Source organism: Suncus etruscus, chromosome 1 (genome assembly GCF_024139225.1).
Source record: "Suncus etruscus isolate mSunEtr1 chromosome 1, mSunEtr1.pri.cur, whole genome shotgun sequence".
In the NCBI taxonomy this organism is placed as follows: Eukaryota; Metazoa; Chordata; class Mammalia; order Eulipotyphla; family Soricidae; genus Suncus; species Suncus etruscus.
This window is the reverse complement of record NC_064848.1, coordinates 195,038,058-195,059,762: the sequence shown is the minus strand read 5'-3', so window position 1 is coordinate 195,059,762 and position 21,705 is coordinate 195,038,058. Positions and strand designations below refer to the sequence as shown.

General features: G+C 47.6%; 3 protein-coding genes across 3 annotated transcripts in view; 1 reads left to right on the top strand and 2 right to left on the bottom strand.

Moving 5' to 3' along the window:
- Positions 1 to 23: 23 nt before the first annotated feature.
- Positions 24 to 4,102, bottom strand: PSMC5 (proteasome 26S subunit, ATPase 5). The gene is given in 13 exon segments (XM_049780313.1): positions 24 to 126; positions 222 to 308; positions 400 to 510; positions 587 to 685; positions 763 to 839; positions 842 to 952; positions 1,045 to 1,171; positions 1,441 to 1,671; positions 1,746 to 1,802; positions 1,951 to 2,048; positions 2,526 to 2,595; positions 3,589 to 3,660; positions 4,032 to 4,102. Coding segments are annotated over 13 exon segments (1,218 nt in total). The 5' UTR covers positions 4,056 to 4,102; the 3' UTR covers positions 24 to 72.
- Positions 4,103 to 4,512: 410 nt separating this feature from the next.
- FTSJ3 (FtsJ RNA 2'-O-methyltransferase 3) lies at positions 4,513 to 12,863 on the top strand. Its single transcript, XM_049779069.1, has 20 exons — positions 4,513 to 4,692; positions 5,030 to 5,135; positions 5,401 to 5,447; positions 6,205 to 6,284; positions 6,847 to 6,946; positions 7,032 to 7,226; positions 7,542 to 7,657; positions 7,760 to 7,864; positions 7,947 to 8,047; positions 8,226 to 8,306; positions 8,389 to 8,535; positions 8,619 to 8,754; positions 10,568 to 10,755; positions 10,890 to 11,007; positions 11,088 to 11,338; positions 11,713 to 11,804; positions 11,883 to 11,982; positions 12,076 to 12,259; positions 12,339 to 12,433; positions 12,527 to 12,863. Exons 1-20 carry the CDS (start codon positions 4,626 to 4,628, stop codon positions 12,717 to 12,719), a joined length of 2,502 nt encoding a protein of 833 aa, XP_049635026.1. The 5' UTR covers positions 4,513 to 4,625; the 3' UTR covers positions 12,720 to 12,863.
- Positions 12,864 to 13,433: 570 nt separating this feature from the next.
- DDX42 (DEAD-box helicase 42) overlaps positions 13,434 to 21,705 on the bottom strand; it is a 29,373-nt gene continuing 21,101 nt past the window's right edge. The window contains exons 14-18 of the mRNA XM_049779047.1: positions 19,919 to 20,195; positions 17,819 to 18,045; positions 16,626 to 16,736; positions 15,654 to 15,755; positions 13,434 to 14,988 (exon numbers count right to left, since the gene is read on the bottom strand). Coding sequence (XP_049635004.1) covers positions 14,242 to 14,988; positions 15,654 to 15,755; positions 16,626 to 16,736; positions 17,819 to 18,045; positions 19,919 to 20,195 — 1,464 coding nt within the window. The 3' untranslated portion in view covers positions 13,434 to 14,241. The remainder of the gene's footprint in view (positions 14,989 to 15,653; positions 15,756 to 16,625; positions 16,737 to 17,818; positions 18,046 to 19,918; positions 20,196 to 21,705) is intronic.

Genomic DNA, 21,705 nt, shown 5'->3' with positions numbered 1-21,705 from the left:
TGTGAACAGACTGAATCCTCAAGGACTTGTCCACAGTACTTTATTTGAGTGTGCCAATAAAGGGCATCCATATCACTTCCATAACTTCTTGATGGACATGTTTTTCTCACTATCCTTCTGCATGACCTGCAGGGGAAACAGAATCAGAGTATAAACCAGAGAACAAGTACCCTGGCCCCATGGCCCCAACAGGCAGGTAAAGGCAAAGATGAGGCCCCTACCTTGGCTACGGCCATCTCAAAGTCCTCCTGGGTGACATGTACTCGGCGCTCTCGCAGTGCATACATGCCCGCTTCTGTGCACACACCCTATGTAGAGGAAAGGAACTGCTGCCAGGGGCGGGCCCGGACACGGGGCCTCCTCAAGCTTCTGCCCCCATACCCTGGGCACTCCAGTTACCTTCACTTCAGCCCCTGATGCTCCTGGCATGAGCTCAGCGATTTTCCTCAGGTTGATGCCCCGGGTCAGATTCATTTTCCGAGAATGAATCTTCAGAATGTCTAGGCGAGCCTGGAAAGGAAGAGGAAAGGAGGGGCTCAGATCCTGCAGTTTCCCCAAGAGCCAGGGTCACCTGCCTGGTACAAACCTCCTCGTTGGGGGGTGGGAACTCAATCTTTCTGTCGATGCGGCCTGGGCGGAGCAGCGCAGAATCCAGGATGTCGATCCTATTGGTGGCCATGATCACCTAAGTATAAGAAGCAGCATAAACTGAGCCCCTCCTTAGCCTATGTGTCCCCCAACCATCCCATAGTGGACACTTACCTTGATATTCTTGGTGGCCTCAAAGCCGTCTAGCTGGTTGAGCAGCTCCAGCATAGTGCGCTGTACCTCACTGTCCCTCCAGAGCCCCCCTCTAGCCGAGAGGAGCCTATGGAGTCGATTTCATCCATGAAAATGATGGATGGTGCATGCTCACGGGCCATGACAAACAGTTCCCGAACCATTCTGGCTCCTGAGCAGAGACCACACTGGTGTTAGGGGGCTAATGCACTTCTCACAACCTGACACCCACATGTGCTTGGTTTTCATTTGCTTACTAGTTACCTTCCCCGATGAACTTCTGTACCAACTCAGAGCCAGACACACGAATAAAGGTACAGTCTGTATGATGAGCGACAGCCCGGGCCAACAATGTCTTTCCAGTGCCCGGGGGGCCATAGAGCAGCACTCCCTGGACAGAAACAAGGCTTAGTTCCTCACTTCGTTCAAGGAAGATCTACTCGGGGCTCACTTTATACTTTATGCCAGGTCTCACACTAGACAAGACAGATACTGATCCACTTGGAGTTTTGCATCCCAAGCATCTTGGTGTCTGGGCAGCAGCTCCTTGCCAGCCTCTTTAGGGGAAGAGGCAGGCTGCAGTCCCCTCTCAGTCACTCCTATCTACAAGAGTCAGGCCTGGGGTAAGGGTACAGGGCCCACAGAAGCCCAGCTTCTCACCTTGGGCTGAGCGATGCCCAGTGCCTCAAAAAGCTCGGGGTGCTTGACTGGCAGCTCGATCACCTCCTTAATTTCTTTGATCTGCTTGTCCAGTCCTCCAATCATCTCATAGGTTGAGTCTGGCACTTTTTCCACCATCATCAACGATACCAGTGGGTCTACCTTGTTTGGCAGGATCTTGTGCAGAGTATAGCTGTCGTTTCTTAGGGCCACCCGGCAATTGGGTGTCACCTGCGTGAAGGAAGAGCATTTGAGGAGGTGCCGTGGGGACAACATGCCCCTGCCCTCCATCACTCTGCACTTACATCATTAATATCAATGTTCTTGTCCACATCCACAACGAACTTGCCCTCAGGATGGACCTACGAAAACAAGGGATTTTGGAATCTGTAATAGTCACAGCACCCAGTCCACCCAGGAGAACCAAGCTTCCTAACCACACAGCAACTCTGTTCTCACAAGTCTGAAGAGGGATGGGAAAAAAAGGCCTGTAGATCAGGCTGCCTGTACCTTCACCAGCACTTTCTTCTTATCCATGGCCCGGACTACTTCACCCACGTAGGAGCCTTGTTCCTGCAGCAGCTGTAGCTCCTCCCGCAATAGGCGAACTAGACGAGAAAGGGACGTGGTCACCACACCTGATGTTCCCTCCCGAACAAACAATTCAGAACCCATGGCCAGGCCCCGTTTGAAAGTTCTGAATGCAAGGCTAGTAAAAGTCCAAACTGAGTTGGTTTTTTTTTTTTTTGGGGGGGGCACACCCATTTGATGCTCAGGGGTTACTCCTGGCTAAGCGCTTAGAAATTGCCCCTGGCTTGGGGGGGACCATTTGGGATGCCAGGGGATTGAACTGCGGTCCTTCCTTGGCTAGCGCTTGCAAGGCAGACACCTTACCTCTAGCGCCACCTCACCGATGGCCCTTAAACTGAGTTTTTAAAGGAGGTTACAGTGTGTGGCAGAGAGGCCAGTGAATAGCTATGTAAGGACAGTACAAAGTATCATTTTGGATTGGACAAACAGACGGGGCAAAAAAATAAACTGAAGCCCACTTCAGGGAGTTCTGAACAGGACCACAAACTGCTCACCTTTTGCATTAAGCTCATTCCTCTGTGCCTGCAGCCTCCGAAGGTTCTGGCTCTTATCATTCACAATCAGCTGCAGAGGATAGGACAAGGGAGAGAAGAGCAACGATAGTTGATAGCATAGCGGGCAGGGCATTTCCCTTGCAAGCATCTGACCTGGGTTTGACCCCTGGTATCCCATATGGTCTCCTGAGCCCATTTCTGAGCAATTTCTGAGCGCAGAGCCAGGAGTAGCCCCTAAGCACTGCTAGGTGTGCCCCCCACTCCCCCAAAAAGGGCAGGGGTAAGATTCTGGTCAAGATGTCTATAGGAGGGTGTGTGTTGAGTAAGACCACAGAGCACCTTCCACTCCTACAATGTGAACCTACGGACCCTCTGGGCCTATATTTCAGAGGTGCCCCAGGACCTATAGCAGCCACCAAAAAAAGACTGAGAGTCCAATGTTGGTCCAGGAATAACAAACCCTAGTGGAGAAAACTTAGAGCCAGCTCACTCCTGATTGGGGGGAGGCGGGGAGAGGAGGAGATTTGGGGACAGGGACAGGGAAAGGGGAACAACAAGCTATTTGGGAAGATCACTGAAGTAGTTTTTGTTCCCTCTGCTAACAGCCAATCACAACTAAGGTTTGATGTGACATCACTGTCTGACTCCTTTCCCAAGACTCTTAGAATTGGAAGCATTTGAGAAGTGGTAAACAAATAAAATACCTGCAAAGATAGCTGGAATTCCTAAGCCTCTTATTTCCCTTATTTCTATGCTCCCCGCATCCTCTTTAGGCTAGCGTAGCGTTTCTTGTTTTCCCTCCAAAGTCTGCCCCCAATCATCACTGCTACACCTCATTGCCCGAGTCTGCCCTTCCAAGGTAGAAAACAAACAAACTAAAAAGCCCCTAAAGAAACAGGCTTTTCTGCCCAAACAATTCCTGAGCTTAATGGTCGAGCTCAATGGCTGATCCCACTTGCAAGGGATCCCATGCAGGGAGCCACAAGCGAGTCACCAGCAGCTACAGGTGTCTTCAGGTACTTGCCTCCACCCCGACCCCAGCCAGCGCAGGGCCATTCCTCACCTGCAGCTCCTCGATCTTGGACAGGTAGTACTGGCGGAGGCCGCTGCCTGCCTTGCCCTCTTCCAGCTCCATCTGTGACAGGCGGGACGGACATCAAGTCACCCTCCCGGGCCACACGCAGGCGCAGGGCCGCCTGCCCACTCCCGAAGACTCTCGGAAGCGGGCGGGCGCTTCGTGCCGGGTACAGGCACCATCCAGGCCCGGCACATCCCTGGCAAGACCGGGAGGACCGAGCAGGGACGACTCGCGGCCCGGCCTGCCTGCCTCGCACTCCGGGGTCCACCACTGACACAGCAGATCTGGCCCGAGCGAGGGCCCCACCGGGACCCACCCGGCCACCGGCCTCCCTAGCCGACTCCGTCGGGCTTCAGCCGACGGACGACCCTCCTCGGATCCTCGGATCGCGACCGCTTCCCCTCCAGTACCGCTGCCCCCGAACATACCTGCTCCGGCCCGTCAAGCGCCATGTTCCCACTTCCGCGGAGACCGCCGGCCTTGGCGTCCACTCGAGTGCGCAGGCGCAGAAGCAAAGGCCCAGGCCCCTGTGACCCCGGGGAGAAAAGACTTCCGGGTCAGCGGGCGGGGTTTGTGGAGAGACCGGAAGTGAGGCCTGGAGAGCGGGAAGGGAGGGGAAGGAAAAAAATGAGCGAGGTAAGGTCAAGAAGTTTGCAAGAAATCCAGGACGGTTCCTATTTCCTCGGCTACGTTTTCAAGAAAGTTCAAGTTGCTATTTCAAGTACTGTGCCGCTCAGAGTCGCAGTTTCTCATTTAGAGACCCGATTGGGCGGCACAGACGTCTGGAGCCACACCCAAGATGGCCGGAAAAGGGAGCCGACTCGCGAACCGGAAACGCCAACCGGAAGCGGAAGTACGTTTATGGCCTACACGTGCCGCTGCGAGTTAGGGGAAAGCGGCTCCGGATTGAGACCGGGCTGGGTCTCGGTGCAGGTTGTGATCGCTGGAGCGGGATCTAGTGCTCGGAAAAGAGGAGTCCCACCTTCTGCCGTCTCCATAGCGAGTGGCGCTTCTCCTCTGCCATGGGCAAGAAAGGCAAAGTCGGGAAGAGCCGACGGGACAAATTCTATCACTTGGCGAAGGAGACGGGTGAGTCGTGTTCGCCATCACCAGCCCTTTCCTTCCAGTAGCCAGCTGGGTGATGGGGTTTGGGTTTTGGTTTTGGTTTTGGGGTCCCACCCGGCAGCGCTCATGGGTTCCTCCCGGCTCTATCTTGAAATCTTGCAAGAAGTCTTACTCCTGGCAGGCTCAGGGGACCATATAGGATGCCGGGATTCGAACCACCATCCTTCTGCATGCAAGGCAAAGGCATCACCTCCATACTCTCTCTCTCCAGCCCCTGGGTGGTGGGCTTTTAAGATCTCAGGAATCTAATGGAAGGGGAGGGTCTCCGCGGACTTCACTGTTTTATTTTGTTGCCCCCCAGGTTACCGTTCCCGCTCAGCTTTCAAGCTGATCCAGCTCAATCGCCGCTTTCAGTTCTTGCAGAAGGCCCGGGCCTTGCTGGACCTGTGCGCCGCGCCCGGGGGATGGTATGTGACAGGCGGCACCGTCGCCCACCAGGGTCTTTAGTGCGAGAGGGATGCCCTGCCTCACATGTTTGCATTCCTAGCCAGTTTGTCCTAGAGCTCCGTGTACTGTTCCTTTCATGGCTGTAAGGGAAAGGCATGAAATGTGTGCAACTCAGTGTCCCCAGCCAGTGCACTTGTTAACAAGGTGCTTCTGACAGGGAGGAGCCATCACTCTCCGAAGGAGGGCTTGGTACATTCTGTTATTTTTCCTGTTTCTTCTACACAGGTTGCAGGTGGCTGCCAAGTTCATGCCTGTGTCCAGTCTCATTGTGGGTGAGTGACAAGTGATTTTCTGCTAATGGGTGGGAGTATTCAGGGATTTAAAAAACGTTTTTGTTTTGTTTTGGGCCTAATGATGCTGAGAGCTTACTCCTGGCTCAGCTCAGCGATCAATCCTGGCAGTGTGATCTAGGGACTCTATCTTTTTCCGGAGTTCAGCCTGGGTTGGCTTACTCCCTATTGGTCTACCCCTATGCCTCCTGCTTTTTTTTTTTGGGGGGGGGGGCATACCCGGCAGTACTCGCGCATTACTCCTGGCTCTGTGCTTAGAAATTACTTCTGCCAGGCTTAAGGGACAATATGGGAAGCCAGGGATTGAGCCCGGTTTGGTTGTGTGCAAGGCATATGCCAACCCGGTGTGCTGTCGCTTGGCTTGATTTTTATTTTTAATGGAAGCAGCTTATCCTTCAATTGGTTTGGTTTGATTTGAGCCACACTCCATGGAGCTTAGAGACTAAATCTGGCTCTGTTCAAGAGTGAGCCATGATAATTCTCAGGGTATGTGTGGTGTTGGGTATTTAAATGGGGCCCACAGGATGCAAGGCAAGTGCCATAACCTCTGACTATCTCTGTTGTGGGCAAGTTGGGTTTTTGATTGTGGGACTGTGGCATGCTGGAGACAGAAGTCAGGACCTTTGACATGGAAGACCTGTGCTCTGCCACTTCAGCTATGCCCCAGAGCCCCTCTTGTACCTTTGCTTCCTCCCTGCCCACAGCAGGATTTGACATTCTCTGGCTTGATTTGTCCCAGGAGTGGACCTGGTTCCAATCAAGCCTCTTCCTAATGTGGTGACCCTCCAAGAAGACATCACTACAGAGCGCTGTAAGCAGGTAATTAACACCTCTCAGTTTCTTTCCACTCAGACACCCATATCATCTTCTGTTTGCCCACGTTCCCTTTCTATTGTACCTTGAACACTGTCTGCCCAATATCCCGGACAAGGTCCAGAATGTTCTCAGTGTCCACCTTTACTTAGGAGCGAGGAGTTTGAAGATCATCGGTCCTTGCCATTGAATCTTTTAGTTGCCTGTACACTTCCTGGAAACTGAAGTGATTTTTTTTTGGGGGGGGGCACACCTAGTGATGCTCAGGGGTTACTCCTGGCTATGCACTCAGAAATCGCTCCTGGCTTGGGGGACCATATGGGACACTGGGGATCAAACCAGGTCTGTCCTAGATCAGATGCATGCAAGGCAAACACCCTACCACTGCACTATCCCACCGGCTTTGAAGTGATATTTCTGTGTATTGTCTAGGCTGCTAGTCCTCTGGGGGATTTGGCCCCTAATGGACACTCATCAGATGATTGGGTAGACTTGTGCCTGAGGCCAGGGTTTCTGCTCCTAGTCATGCTTGTGTTTCTGGTGCAATGACCCTTGTCCTTCTCCACAGGCTCTGAGGAAGGAGCTGAAGACTTGGAAAGTTGATGTTGTGCTCAATGACGGGGCCCCTAATGTTGGAGCAAGCTGGGTTCATGATGCTTATTCTCAAGGTACCTGGGTTCAGAGATGAGGGTGGTGGAGGGGCATATCCTTTCTGGCCGCAGAGCTCTGATGCATGGTGGCTCTCATTTACAGCCCACTTGACACTGATGGCTCTGCGTCTGGCTTGCGAGTTTCTGGCACGAGGTGGCTGCTTCATCACCAAGGTTTTCCGTTCACGTGACTATCAACCCCTACTGTGGATCTTCCAGCAGCTATTCCACCGAGTCCAGTCCACCAAGCCTCAAGCCTCTCGCTATGAGTCTGCAGAAATCTTTGTTGTCTGTCAGGGTAAGCCTCATTTCTTTTCTTAAAAAAAATTTTTTTTTTTAATTTCTGGGCCTCCCAAGGGATGTTTCGAGTCCCCAGGGTAACTTCCAGTGACTCTTGCTTAACCCATTGAGAGGCTTGGGATGACTTGGGTCACTCCAGCAGTGCTCTGGGGCGACCAGGACTGTACCTAATATTATTTGAGGCCATGTGGTCCCGAGGACTCTAGAACAGGATGAATTACATGCATCATGGATGCCTACCCCTTCTTCCTCGTTCCCTCCTTTTTCTTGAGCTTTTCTTCTCCCAAATGCTATAACTCACTTTCGTCCTTAGGATTCCTGGCTCCTGATAAGATTGACAGTAAATTTTTTGACCCCAAATTTGCCTTCAAGGAGGTTGAAGTACAGGCAAAGACGGTTACTGAGTTGGTGACTAAGAAGAAGCCAAAGGTGTGTTTAGGGAGGTGTCATGGAACTCTGGCGTGTTTGGGCCACTGTGTCCACATTTTAGATGCTCATGAAGAAACCTCATTTTTTATTTCCTTTTATAAGGCTGAAGGCTATGCTGAGGGCGATCTCACTCTCTATCATCGTGCCTCAGTCACTGATTTCCTCCGGGCTGCCAACCCTGTTGACTTTCTCTCCAAAGCCAGCGAAGTAAGTACACTTAATCAGGGGTATAGGGAGAGGGAACCCCAGAAACACATACAGGGATTCTCCTTTCCTTTTTCCCAAACAGATCTCACTCGATGATGAAGAGTTGGCACAGCACCCAGCTACCACAGAGGACATACGTGTATGCTGTCAGGACATCAAAGTGCTGGGGCGCAAGGAGCTTAGGTATATAGGAAGGCTGAGGCAGCAAAAGTCCTTTCAAGGCCACCGTTTAGGGTTTCTTGCACTAGGATGCTACTGTGTGCTTGGGTGAAGCTTTATGAAGCAGCTTTTAAATGTGGGGTGTATGCCTAAGACAGCATAGAGGGAGAAGCCAAGGCCAATAATGGTATTTCTGGAACAGATCCCTACTGAACTGGAGAACCAAACTTCGGCGATACATGGCCAAAAAGCTGAAAGAGCAAGCAAAGGCCTTGGATATCAGGTGAGGAGGGAGCCTGGTGAAGCTGGCCCAGGTGGGGAAGGAAGCATCTAGGTAATAAATGCTTTGGACCATTGTGGAACAGCCTGAGCTCGGGAGAGGAAGAGGAAGACGGCAATGAGGAGGCCACAGCTTCAACTACAAGGCAGCCCTTTCAGGAGGAGGAGGAGGAAGAGCAGCTGAATCAGACACTGGCTGAGATGAAGGCCCAAGAGGTGGCAGAATTAAAGAGGTATGGGGAGTACAGGGGAGAATGGCACATGGGAGGGTGTCCTCAGTGCTGGGCAGCTCTCACAAAACCTGTTTACTCATCAGGAAGAAGAAGAAGCTGCTGCGCGAGCAGAGAAAGCAGCGGGAGCGGGTGGAGCTGAAGATGGATCTGCCCGGCGTCTCCATTGCAGATGAAGGGGAGACTGGCATGTTTTCCCTGCGCACCATCCAGGGGCACCAGGTAAGGGATGAACTAGTGGGGTGTTTGGGGGGCACAGGGATGTCTTATGTGTGCTCAGTGATCATGGTTGCCATCATTGCCCATGATAAGAGCAGGCAGTCTCCTGGTACATCTCAATTGGTGAAGTCTGGAAGATTAGATTGTGGTGTTGCTGTATTCTTTTGTTTATTTGGGTTTTTTGGCCATACCCTGTGGTGCTCAGGAGTTACTCCTGGCTCTGTACTCAGAAATCACTCCTGGCAGGCTCAGGGGACCACACGGGATGCCGGAGCTCAAACCTGCGTTGGCTGCATGCAAGGCAAACACCCTCCCCACTATGCTGTGTTTCACCCCATGTTGCTGTATGTCAGATCAGGTGCTGACTAGATAGAGGTATCTATCTAGTGTATGGTAGAGGGCAACCGTATTCTTCAGATCCTCAAAATGAACGAGCAGCTTCCAGAGTTGGGCTGTGAATGGTGCTTTCTGCCGAATACTTCCCATTAAGAGCAGTGTCCCTGTAGAAGACATGGAACACAGAACATGGGGGTCCTACAACCCATGACTCTTCATTCTTAAGTCTGTTTCCTCATCTCCAAAATAGAACAGTACAGCCAGAGATAGCGGTAGGGCATTTATCTTGCATGTGGCCGACGCAGGATGGACCTGAGTTCGAGTCCATGGAAGGAAGGAAGGAAGGGAGGGAGGAAGGGAGGGAGGGAGGGAAGGAAGGAAGGGAGAGAAGAGTGGAAAGGAAGGTTGGATTACATGATTTGCAGGTCTGGGCTTAGTTCCTGGCACCACTGATTCCTGAGCACGCCTGGGTGTAATCCCCCAAACCAAACCAAACAACCAGAACAAAACCTGTTAAGACTTTTGTGAGGAATAAAAATAAAGATGGTAGGTGAAATTGCTAGTACATGATAAAACATTCAAATACTAGTGGTCTGTCATAAAAGAAATAGATTAGAAATAGACTTGGAGGGCCCGGAGAGATAGCACAGCAGTGTTTGCCTTGCAACAGCCGATCCAGGACCAATGGTGGTTGGTTCGAATCCCGGTGTCCCATATGGTCCCCCATGCCTGCCAGGAGCTATTTCTGAGTTAATCCCTGAGCAACGCCGGGTGTGGCCCAAAAGCAAAAAAAAAAAAAAAAAAGAAATAGACTTGGAAGATGGCTTGCTGCGTAAAAATGATTTATATATTATTCTGGGATCCTCTTGTTCAGTAGCAACAGAACATGTTGATTTCATCTTTGGAAGGTGATGAGGAAAAAAACTACTTATTTTTGTTTTGTGGCCACATCCAGAGATGCTCAGGGGTTACTGCCAGGAGCCACTCCTGACAGCTCGGGAAACAATATAGGATGATGGGTTGAATTGAGTTGGATGCAAATGCCTTACCCACTGAACTATATCTCTAGCCCCAAGAACAGTTTAAAAAGAAAGCCAAACTTTTTTGAGTATCTTAGGATCTGACACTGGTATGGGATGTTTTTCTTTTACTTCTGCTGTCACTAGCAACAAGGCTGCCAATGAACAGGATGTTTCAACAGCCCGGTCTTTCCCTGCCTGCCTGTAAGAAGAACCTGCTTGCCACAGTGTACATATCAGTGTTGAAGACAAAAAGATAAAAATTGGGAGAATATGGGCTGGAGAGATGGCATGGAGGCAGAGCGTTTGCCTTGTGTGCAGAAAATGGTTCCCCGAGCGTAGAACCAGGGAGCCAGGAATAACCTCTGAGCGCTGCTGAGTGGGGTGGTGTGTATGTGTGTGAGAGAGAAGCAGCAGTGAGCTCGTTATGCATACCCTTAACCTATTTCTCCTCAAACCAGTTGTTTGAGAAGGTAACACAAGGAGACATGAGTGCTGCAGACACATTCCTGTGTGATCTGCCGAGAGATGACATCTATGTATCAGATGCTGAAGATGACGACGATGATGACACATCTCTGGACAGTGATCTGGACCAAGAGGAGCTGGGAGGAGGAGGAAAACCCCAGAGTTCCAAGAACCAAAAGCGGTAAGAAAGTGGGGATGTGAGGGAATGCTGACACCTGTGGCACAATTTCAAGAACAGTGATGGCAGATAGTTTCGGGTTGAGTGGAGCACGTTCTCCTGGGCACTAACTGTCCACCTACCTTTCTTGGGCTTAGAGTACAGTTTGCTGAAGTAGAAGAACAGATAGAAGAGGAAGAGGAAAATCCACTCCTAGTACCTTTGGAGGAAAAGGCTGTACTGCAGGAAGAACAGGCCAGTCTGTGGTTTTCAAAGGTAAGAAGCTGGGGGCCCGGACAGGAAGGGCCTTGGTGTTCCAGGGAGAAGGTGGTTGAGATTCCTTCTTCCCTTTCTAGGACAGCTTCATCGGGATTGAGGATGATGCTGATGAAGACCTGGAGATCAGCCAGGCTCAGCTGTTGAATGAGAGCCGTAGGAAGGGGCAGCCACAGCCACAGCTGCCAACACCACCGTCCCGTGTGAAATCTCACCCTCCTGTGTGCCCAGAAGAGGCCCCTCAAAAGGCAGAGAGGTTGAATGAGGCTGGAGGGGAAGAGAAAGACAGCAGTTCAGACACAGACAGCAGCAGCAGTGAGGAGGAAATGAGGTAAGTGGCTACAGCTGATGAAAGGAAGAATCGGCAACATGGGGTTCCAACTGTTTCTTTACGTGGGAGTTTTCAAGTGTTGCTGCTGTAGAGAGGAAGATTAAAAATGGCAGCATTTAGGCAAGAATAGTGGGGTTAAGGCACTTACTTGCCTTGCAGGTGGCTAACCCAGCACTGCATATGACCCCAAGTCCTGTCAGGATTAATCCTTGAGCAGAGCCTGAGGAAAGCTCTGAGCAATTCTGAGCATGACACAAAAAGCAACGAATTTACTATTTAGTATAGCCTGGGTAACAGGATTTCTAGTCATTTGAGTAGTTTTAAAGTCAGGCATGGGTCTGAGTGATGTGGAGATTACACAGCTGCTTCTTCAGGCAGGAACCACAGCGCTCTAAGAAGCGAGGCCGTGGACCGAAAGCAAATGACAACGATGATGGGTTTGAAGTGGTGCCTATTGAGGATCCAGGTAAGAGCTCTGAGCCTAGTGGAGGAGGAGATAGTTTCAGAGTTGGGAGCGGAGTTTTGACTTTTCTCCTTCCTCTAGCGAAGTACCGGATTCTGGACCCTGAAGGTCTGGCTCTAGGTGCTGTTATTGCATCTTCCAAGAAGGCTAAGAGAGACCTCATAGATAATTCTTTCAGCAGGTAAGGGCCCAGAAACCCATGAGAAATGGCCCAGGATAGGATGGTTTCATAAAGCCTGGACTGGTCATTGGGATCTTTGTCTTCTGTACCTAGATACACATTTAATGAAGATGAAGGAGAGCTACCAGAATGGTTTGTGCAGGAAGAAAAGCAGCACAGGATACGGCAGTTACCTATTGATAAGGCGGCGGTGGAGCAGTACCGCAAGCGCTGGCGGGAAATCAATGCCCGTCCCATTAAGAAAGTTGCTGAGGCGAAGGCCAGAAAGAAAAGGAGGGTAAACAGTGGGAAGGCCCAGATCAGGGTGGTGAGGTGGCACTCTGGCAGTCATTAGCCTAACTGAGGTCTCTGCACAGATGCTGAAGAAACTGGAGCAAACTAAGAAGAAGGCCGAAGCTGTGGTGAACACTGTGGATATCTCTGAGCGAGAGAAAGTGGCACAGCTACGAAGGTAGTGGAGGGCAAAAGGAAGGACCACCCACAAAGGGACATGGTAAAGGTGTCAGGAAATGCCTAATCTTTCTTCTCTTCTTTCCATTTATAGTCTCTACAAGAAGGCTGGACTTGGCAAGGAGAAACGCCAGGTCACCTATGTTGTAGCCAAAAAAGGTGTGGGTCGCAAAGTGCGGCGGCCAACTGGAGTTAGAGGTCATTTCAAGGTGGTGGACTCAAGGATGAAGAAGGACCAAAGAGCACAGCAACGGAAAGAGCAGAAGAAAAAACACAAGCGGAAATAAGCAGCAGCGTTTTGGGGCCTCTGAAAGGACAGTGCAGTTGAGGACTGTATGCTGCTGCTTGAACCAGCCCTTCCTTTGCTGTGCAACACTACCAGAGCTGAAGGGGGCAGGCTCGAGTTCTGTGGCAGGGAATCCTTTGCCCAAAAGGAGGTGTTCAGTTAGAAGCAGGATGCAACTATCTTTTCAGGCATAACACGGGTGCTAAAATTTCCCAGTTGCCTGAGAAACGCATCCTAGGGGAGAAAAACTGGATTTACATCATACTTAAACTTTGGTTATTATAAATTTTATGGTTAAAAGAATGCCTCCATCCAATTAACTTAGAACTAAAATCCACAATTCAAGCCAGACCCGGGGCTGGATCAGTGGCACAAGTCTTTCACACGCTAACCTAGGATGGACCACGGTTCGATCCCCCCAGCGTCCCATATGGTCCCCCAAGCCAGGTGTGACTTCTGAGTATATAGCCAGAAGTGTCACTGAGTGTGGCCTAAAGAGAGAAAAAAAAAAAAAGCCAGACCCTAATACAGATCTGTGAGTGTATATTATATTTCAGGGAAATGGGTCTCATCTTTCCTCTATCCTTTTCTATTATTACCTAATTAAAAGGTGATATTTCTGTCAACAATCTACCATTAAAGTAGCTCACAGACCATTGGAGTGCAATAAACTGTTTTAACTCATGATGAAGAGAAATGACAGGCAATTCACAGGTCCCAGTGGTAAAACATTTACTAGAGCAAGCAGAAAGGAATGCACATCTTAAAGAAACCTTCACAAAGTCACAAAATTCAAAGTATATTTCTTTTTCTTTATAAACAAGATAGAACAAAAAATCAGCAAAAGATTTTTCTACCATCGTGGCAAGTTAAAAAAAATACAATGAAATAGAAGACACTTAAAAAGCTGCTTTTGGGTCATTTTAATTTTAGCGAGCACTTAAGAATTGGAATAATCCTGGAACTATTCTCAGGATTCTTTTCCCACCCTCCCCCCCTTCAAAATGCTCTGGACCTGGCAGGTGCTACTTCCTTGGGGCCATAGAGGTTGCAAGAAGGGTCCCATTTAGAATGAAGCAACTCTCTCTGCAATACCTGGATATACCTCAATGGCTGGGCTTACAGAAGCCAACTCCTAAAAAGGGGACTGCCTGGCCACATAGCTAAGATTTTAATGTGTAGTTGTAAGGTGACATTTTAGTAAAAAATATATGCTACATAAAATAGAAACCTAAGTGAGTTTTATCCCCGACAAGGCCCTTCTAAGGTTTCCTCAAGTGACCTTCATAACTTGCCCAGAACCCAAAGAAGTTCCCCAGCTCTCACTGTTGCCAAGCAGCTTACCAAGAAAACATCTGGACAGTGATCCAGATGAAAAGGTAATGTCTCCAGGTGCCAGCTAGCCATTAAAGGCAGGGGGCCTTTACACCTTAGGCCCCAACTCAGCCCTGAGACACCTAGTCACCAAAAAACCTCTCAAAATAAAATTAACACAATTGTTATCACCCTTTAACATATATCCTTTAACTGTCCCATCGACTTTTCTTGCGTTTGGGGGGCTCAGGAACAGCAAAGCCATCAGCTGTCTTATCTGTCTTGCTGTCCATCTTGTCCATCTTGCTATTGTCCATCTTGCTTTCACGATTACAACTTTCTTTCCTGCTTTCACCATTCCGACCATCATTTGCATTTCTGCTTTCCCCATGCCGGCCACCTCCGCCGCCGCCTCCTCCTCCACCACCACCTCCACCTCCACCACTGCTGCTGCTACTGCCTCCACCACCACCTCCTCCATGCCTGTTTTCCCCGTGTCGATGGCCATCAGTATGACGGCTACTTTCTGGATACCGGTATCCGTCTCCATGGCGACCACCATCTCCATGACGTGGACTGTCACCATGTCGATTGCCACTCTCTCCATGACTATGACGACTTCCACCCCGGTTCTCAGTATATCGCTCTCGTTTCCCATTGCCACCCCCAATCCCTTCTCGGCTGTTAGTCCCTGGAACTGTGTTGTTGATTCCTTGGGCTCCTGGAGAAGGGTAGGTCACTGGGGCACTGCTGAGGTTCCCAGAATTGCCAAAGCTTGGGATGCCTTTGGTGGCACTGGCGACAGGGCTGTCAGGACTATTATGGCCTTGTTGGGTGGAATTCGTTGGAACAGAATTCAAACTCCCTGCACTAGTCCATCCACTTGCCCCAGCAGCTGAGCTTCCAGCTTTCTGATTGCTTAAGCTGGCAGCAACAAAGTGACTCTTGTATTGAGACTGAAAGAAAAAAAAAAAAAAACAGTTCAGAAAACCAGAATATTGAAGCAGGAGCGATATAGCACAGGGGTTGTAGGGCATTTGCCTTAGACCAGGACTGACCTGGGATCAATCCCTGGCATCCCATATGGTCCCCTGAGCCTGCCAGGAGTGATTTCTGAGTGCAGAACCAAGAATTACCCCTTAGAGCTGCTGGGTGTGGTTCCCCACCCCAAGAAACCAGAATAGTTAAAACAATGATAAAGTTTATGGAACAGAAAATTTTGTTTTCTTGGCACTGTGATTAGCATCCTGGTGGCACCCAAATCCTGTGGTTTCTCTTAATGAAAAGCAGAATTGTGGTAACTGAAATAAAGCGGTCTGCAAGCCTTAAAGTGTTTAAAATCCAACTAGTTAATTTAGATTTTGGGAATCTGGTGGGACATGCACACACAAAGACTGAAAATTTAACTTGGAAAAGAGGTCTATCGCCCTCACCTTGAAGGTGGGTAACATTTTAGGTAGTTGAGAGCAAAAGGTCTCATCATTGATCCTGAAGGATCAAGTCTCTGACTGAGGTGACTAAGCATTATACTACAAGTATAAGGTCTTAGTGAATTGAGATTATATTCATCACTGCCCAAAAGTTACTGTTTAAAGCCCTTAATTACATTCTTCTGTCAGACCTGGAAAGCTGCTTTCATTGCTGTCAGTCGATCTCCCATGGCTCCTGTGGAGGGCTTGTATGCCTCATAATTGCTCATGACATTGTTGTTATTGCCTCGGTCCTTTTAAAAAAAAAAAGTGATAAAAATAAATAAAGTCTATGTCACAGACGAGTCCTCAATTTACGCTGAGATGCATGGGAACTGGTTAAATCAGGCTTTCAGTTCAGGCCTTTTAAGTCTCAGCTTAGCTTTATCATCTGTATGTATGCTGTCTGTCATTGGGAAGTTGTGAAGACTGACTACAAGTGAATGCTTGGAAAGACCATGGTAGAAGTTACTCAGTATTAGGCTCTACCACCATCATAACTACTGTTACGTGAGAACATAAACTTTTATCATGATACTAAGATAAAACTATAGTGCTCCAGCAATATAGACTGGAACATTCTTCCTTGGTTCAGGAAGCACACAATTAAACTGTTTAAGAGGGAGTTTTAGCTGCCTAGATTATAACAGATAGTCCTCCTCTCTGAAATGACATCCTCGAGCCTAGGAACCATCCTAGGTCCAGTTATAACTGATACAGCTAATTTACAGAGGGCCCTCTGGCAATGTCTAACTAGCAGCAGTCTATAGGGCAATACTGGAGGGACTGTAAAACATATAGTTAAGGTTTCAACTCTTGAATTTCTGATTCACTAATTCTGGAGTGGGGCACAAACTATTTGCTGCTGCTTCAAGGATCTTTAATTTGACTGATTTCTTAGTGTGCCTAATCAACAAAACATGTATCACATACGTACATCTTAACAGAAAGTCATAATATTTAAGGATCATTGCCATGTAGGAATGGTAATGATTCAAATCAAATTGAATACAAGAACCTCTTACACATAGCTCTGAACTCACTGAGGCTTTTTCCAGTGGGTAACGAGTCCAATCCATGATCCAGAACCCAACCCTAAGATTACTCTTATATTCTCAACTCACCGTATTCTCAGAGCCTAGCCCAGGTCTTTCCCTGTAGCCTAGGCCACCTCCGCCAATGTTGAGCTTTTTGCCTTTCCCTCCTTTGAAGCGGGATTTTCGAAACCAGGCATTCTGAATTGATTGAAGACAATAAAAGGTTAAGCCAGGGGAAGAAAAGGCAGAGGAAAAGAACAAGATCAGAATAAACTAGATAAAAGAAAAACATCAACTTTTGGCTTAATCTGTTGTCAACATATTTAAAGAGTAAATTATTCACAAAAACCAGATTTGCTTCTTTAGATGATTGATCATATTTGTCAAGGGACTTGGAATCTTTTTTTTTTTTGTTAGAAGACTTAGAATCTTGATGAGTTATATTTATTTTCTATTTCTGAAGCAAGGTATAAGGTAAATAAATGGACATAAAAATCTTTAAGTTTTTAAGGCTATACAGTTAGATATTTAGTGAGCACAATGAGCACAAGCTTTTGGCTCAGGGTTAATTTGGGACTGTCCTGGCATAGCACAAAATCACCATCATGTTCATGTCTGAGATCTAAGCCTCTAGAAATGGCTAAATATGTTGTTTATGATATCATTTTTTAGCCCCTATCTCATATAGAAAACTATTTGAGGGACAGGGCAGTAGTAACCACCTTAGAGAGGGAGACTTGGCACCATGAAAACTTTTAATGCTTCTGAAAGGATGAAAAAAGATCAAATGGTTGAAGCCAGAGCGATAGCACAGGGGAAAGGTGTTTGCCTTGCACACGGCTGAGGACAGACCTGGGATCAATCCCCAGCATCCCATACAGTCCCCCAAGCCAGGAGAAATTTCTGAGTGCATAGCCAGGAGTAACCCCTGAGCATCACTGGGTGTGGTCCCCAAACCAAAAAGAATAAAAAAGAAAAAAGATCAAATGGTGTTTGTATAACATCAATCTATCCCTGAAAAGTGCTTCCCAATCTCCCCTTTCTGTCATAATTTTATCATAATTTTATCAACACTACCAAAGCTTCTTCCCTTTCTGGTCCATTTACTTCCATCTGTCTCAGATAAATCAAGTCTTTCTCCTTGTATTGAAGATTGAACTTGCAGCCTTAAATTAACCTGCCTGCAAGGCAGATTAACTTTAAGCTCCCCAAAATATCTTTTGGCCCCCTTTCCTCTAGTTTTATAAGCTAAAGCAATCAAAGTGTGTCTAACCCCTTACCTGCATTGCCAGATCTAGAAGTTCCTTAGAAACATGCTGATTGGCTCCTTCCAAATTCCGGACTAGGTCACCAGCAAAATTGCTATCCTTAGGGGTCAGCAAGGTATAGGCAACTCCCTTCTCTCCTGCTCGTCCAGTGCGCCCAATCCTGTGAGTATGAGTATCAATATCTCGTGCCACATCATAGTTAATGACAGTCTTAATAGAAGGGATGTCCAGACCTCGGGCTGAAATAAAAACCAACAAAATATTTTACTTTTCCATCAGGAGTCAAAAGACCAAGTAACCCCAAATGCTAGTCCTTCAGGAACTAGTATTCTTCCCCTGACCATCCCCGCACCTGGCAACCATTTGTTTTAACTGTTTCAACATAAAGGAGTCACATACACTTGCTTATAGTATGTTAGAGGTCACACAGGTATTGTGGAACCAATGACCCAATTAGCAGTTTTTCCAGGACTGCAGTCAATAATGTTCAGTAGTGCCAGGAATATAACTCTTGACCTTAAGCCTGTAAGGAAGGCATTCATTGTACCACTGAGTCACTGAACCCAACTTTCTCTTATATCATGCAAGTTACCCTTGAGAAACAAGGATCATGGGGCTAGAGAAATAATAGTGTGAAGGACACTGGCCTTGCACATGACCAACCTGGGCTCAATCCTCGATATCTCATATGATCCCGAGTCTGCCAGGAGTAACCCCTGAGCATTATCAGATGTTGGTCCCCCCAAAAAAAAGACCAAACAAAAACTAAATGTCTTTTGCAACCAGTGACCTATCATGGCCTGTCTTCTACCAGGAATGTATTTAAAAATTTATGGCTTGAGGCCGGAGCGGTGGTGCAAGCAGTAGGGCATTTGCCTTGTGTGCACTGACGTAGGCGGACCACTGTTCAATTCCCCGGCATCCCATATGGTTCCCCAAGCCAGGAGTGATTTCTGAGAGCATAGCCAGGAGTACCCCTGAGCATCACCGGGTGTGGCCCAAACCCCCACCCCCCAAAAACTTTATGGCTAGAAGAGCTGGGTAGTTCAGTGTTGGAATGCATATATAAGAGCACTCGAGTTTAATACCCAGAACTACATGTTCTCCTATTTCCCCATCACACTATCAACAAGTATGACCAAAAAATAAGTTATGCCCAGAGATGTAGAGCTCAGTGTCAAGTACATGTTTTACATGTATGAGGCCCGAGGTTTAATCCCTAGCAACTATTACTCTCTCCCCTTCTTCTCCCTCCAAAAATTACAACCATCATCAAATATGGCTTGAAGCACAGTTACCTTTCTGGAAGAAAACACTAATTTTTAAAAGCAGCTATAAAAATACATCAGGACAAAATTAAAAACTGTGCTCCAAGTGAAAAAACTCAGGACTCACATGTATAAAGTCCTGGGGCTTGATCCTCAGTATACCAATCCTCAACTGAACAATGATTCACAAAAAACTTTCCAAATCTGGAGTGAACGGTACTAATTATTCAGACATAAGATCACAGCCTACATGTAAACTCCTCTCCAGTTTTTTCTCCCAAGTTTTTAGTTTTAGAGACACTCAATGGGGCTGGAGTGGTGGCGCAGAGTGGTAAGGCATCTACCTTGTCGGTGCTAGCCTAGGATGGAGTGCAGTTCCATTCCCTGGCGTCCCATATGGTCTCCCAAGCCAGGAGCAATTTCTAAGCGCATGGCCAGGAGTAACCCCTGAGCATCACCGAGTGTGGCCCCCCCCCAAAAAAAAAAAAAAAAAAAAAAAGCAGACACTCAAGAAAAGTACTCAAAGGGCCAGAGTAGGTAGTATTTGCATATTTGCATTGCATGCGGCAAACCTGGATTCGATCCCCGGCATCCCATATGGTCCCCCGCACCTGCCAAGAGTAACCTGAGTGCCACTGAGTGTGGCCCCCCAAAGAGAAAAGTATTCAAAACCCCAACATGTGATGATTATGCTCTGAACTGCTTCTGCCTCTCGCATTTTAGCGAGTCAAGTCAGTAAGCAGCTTTGCAGTGGGGCCATTCAGAAATTGTAAGTCACGTGTAGTAAGACAGATTGCTCTTATAGCACAGAAAGCTAAGCTCATTAGGGAACTTTATACTCTACCTGCAACATCTGTGGCAACCAGGACAGGTATGTCCTTTTTCTTAAAGTCTGAAATGACCTTGTTTCTTTCACTCTGATCCATGTCCCCATGGAGCAACCCAAGGTTGTGACCCTCCTGCTTAAGGTTATTGGCTAGCTCCTCAGCATTGGCTTTTTTAGTCACAAACAGGAGGACACTCCCTGAAGAGGTAAACTCCACCAGACGCCGTGTCAGCCAGTTCCATTTACTGGGTCCAGAATGAAGAATTTCCACAATTTGTGTCACATCTTCATTTGCCTGAAAAAAGAAACATATGATTGTGACATTGGTGCCACAGGGTAACTGAAAAGGGACCAGGCATGCATCGAGAAAAAACAATTCCTCTTCTTGTACCTTCCTTCAGCAAGTCAAGAGCAACTCTAAACTCACTGTATTCCATCTCAGGTGGAATGTATATATGTATGAGTTACCAACGCTTTGCAAAACATTTTTTTGTTTTGGGGCCATACTGGCAGTGCTCATGGTTTATTCTGGGTCATGCATAGGGCCCAGAGTATGGAGTGCCAGAATTTATGCAAAGCAAATGCCCTACCTGCTATACTATGGCTAAGGACCCTAATGTACATTTTTAATTATGTAACATATTATTTCAATAGAGCATTTTCTCAATATTTAATGTTCCTTTTAGAATTCAAATGTGTAAATAAATGGACTCATAATAAAAAAGACAAAGTTCAAAATTTTTTTTTCTTGATTTGGTTTTTGGGTCAAACCGGTAGCGCTCAGGGGTTACTCCTGGCTCTGTGCTCAGAAAATGCTCCTGTTAGGCACAGGGGACCATATGGGATGCCAGGTTTCAAACCACTGTCCATCCTGGATCAGCTGCTGCAAGGCAAACACCCTACCACTGTGTTATCTTTCTGGCCCCAAAGTTCAAATGTTAATTTTACAGCTCTTGTATGTTTTTCTTTTTTTTTTTTTTGGTCACACCCAGCAGTGCGCAGAACTTACTCCTGGCTTTGAATTCAGGGGACCATATGGGGTGCTGGGGATCGAACCTGAATCAGGCACTTGCAAGACAAGCACCTGACCTACTCTACTATTGCTCTGCCTTCAAACTTTAGTAATAAACATGTAAGGAACTTTAGTTCTCACAGCAGCATTACCTGAATTCCAAATCACAATTCAAAATAATATTATATTGGTCATATACAAGAGGAAAAACTCTTAAATCTTTCAGTAGGTCTTTGAAGTCCTACCATTCAAGGCTGTGATAACCTGCCAAAACTACTTAAAGTCAATCCTAGAAATTGTCTATCTTGAAGATTCGACTACATCTCAACCTGAGATGTGTATTCCCAGCACTATAGCTTTCTTACTCTGCATATTCCCTAAGAACTATTTTACTGCAAATAATAGCAATTCCATTTTGATGGTGGTAGGGTGATGAAAATCAGGCCACATGTAATGCCAGGGACAGAACTTCATATGCTAGCAAGCACCTTACTCTCTCTGGACCATCCCACTTAATGTTTTATTTTTGTTTTGTTTTGGGGCCACACCTGTTAGTGCTCAGAAGTTACTTTGCAATCAGAAATCACTACTGGCAGGCTCAGGGGACCATATAGAATGATGGGGATTGAACCCAGAACGGCTGCATGCAAGGCAAATGCCGTACCCTGCTGTCCTATAGCTCCAGCCTTTTTTGTTTGTTTTTGGGTCATACCTGACAGCACTCAGGGGTAACTCCTGGCTCTATGCTCAGAAATCACTCCTGGCAGGCACGGGGACCATATGGAATGCTGGG

Coding starts and splice junctions, on each gene's coding strand:
- FTSJ3 (XM_049779069.1), top strand. CDS start 4,626: ATGGGCAAGAAAGGCAAAGTCGGGAAGAGCCGACGGGACAAATTCTAT. Junction 5,448..6,204: donor TGTGTCCAGTCTCATTGTGG/GTGAGTGACAAG, acceptor GATTTGTCCCAG/GAGTGGACCTGGTTCCAATC. Junction 10,756..10,889: donor AGTTCCAAGAACCAAAAGCG/GTAAGAAAGTGG, acceptor TCTTGGGCTTAG/AGTACAGTTTGCTGAAGTAG.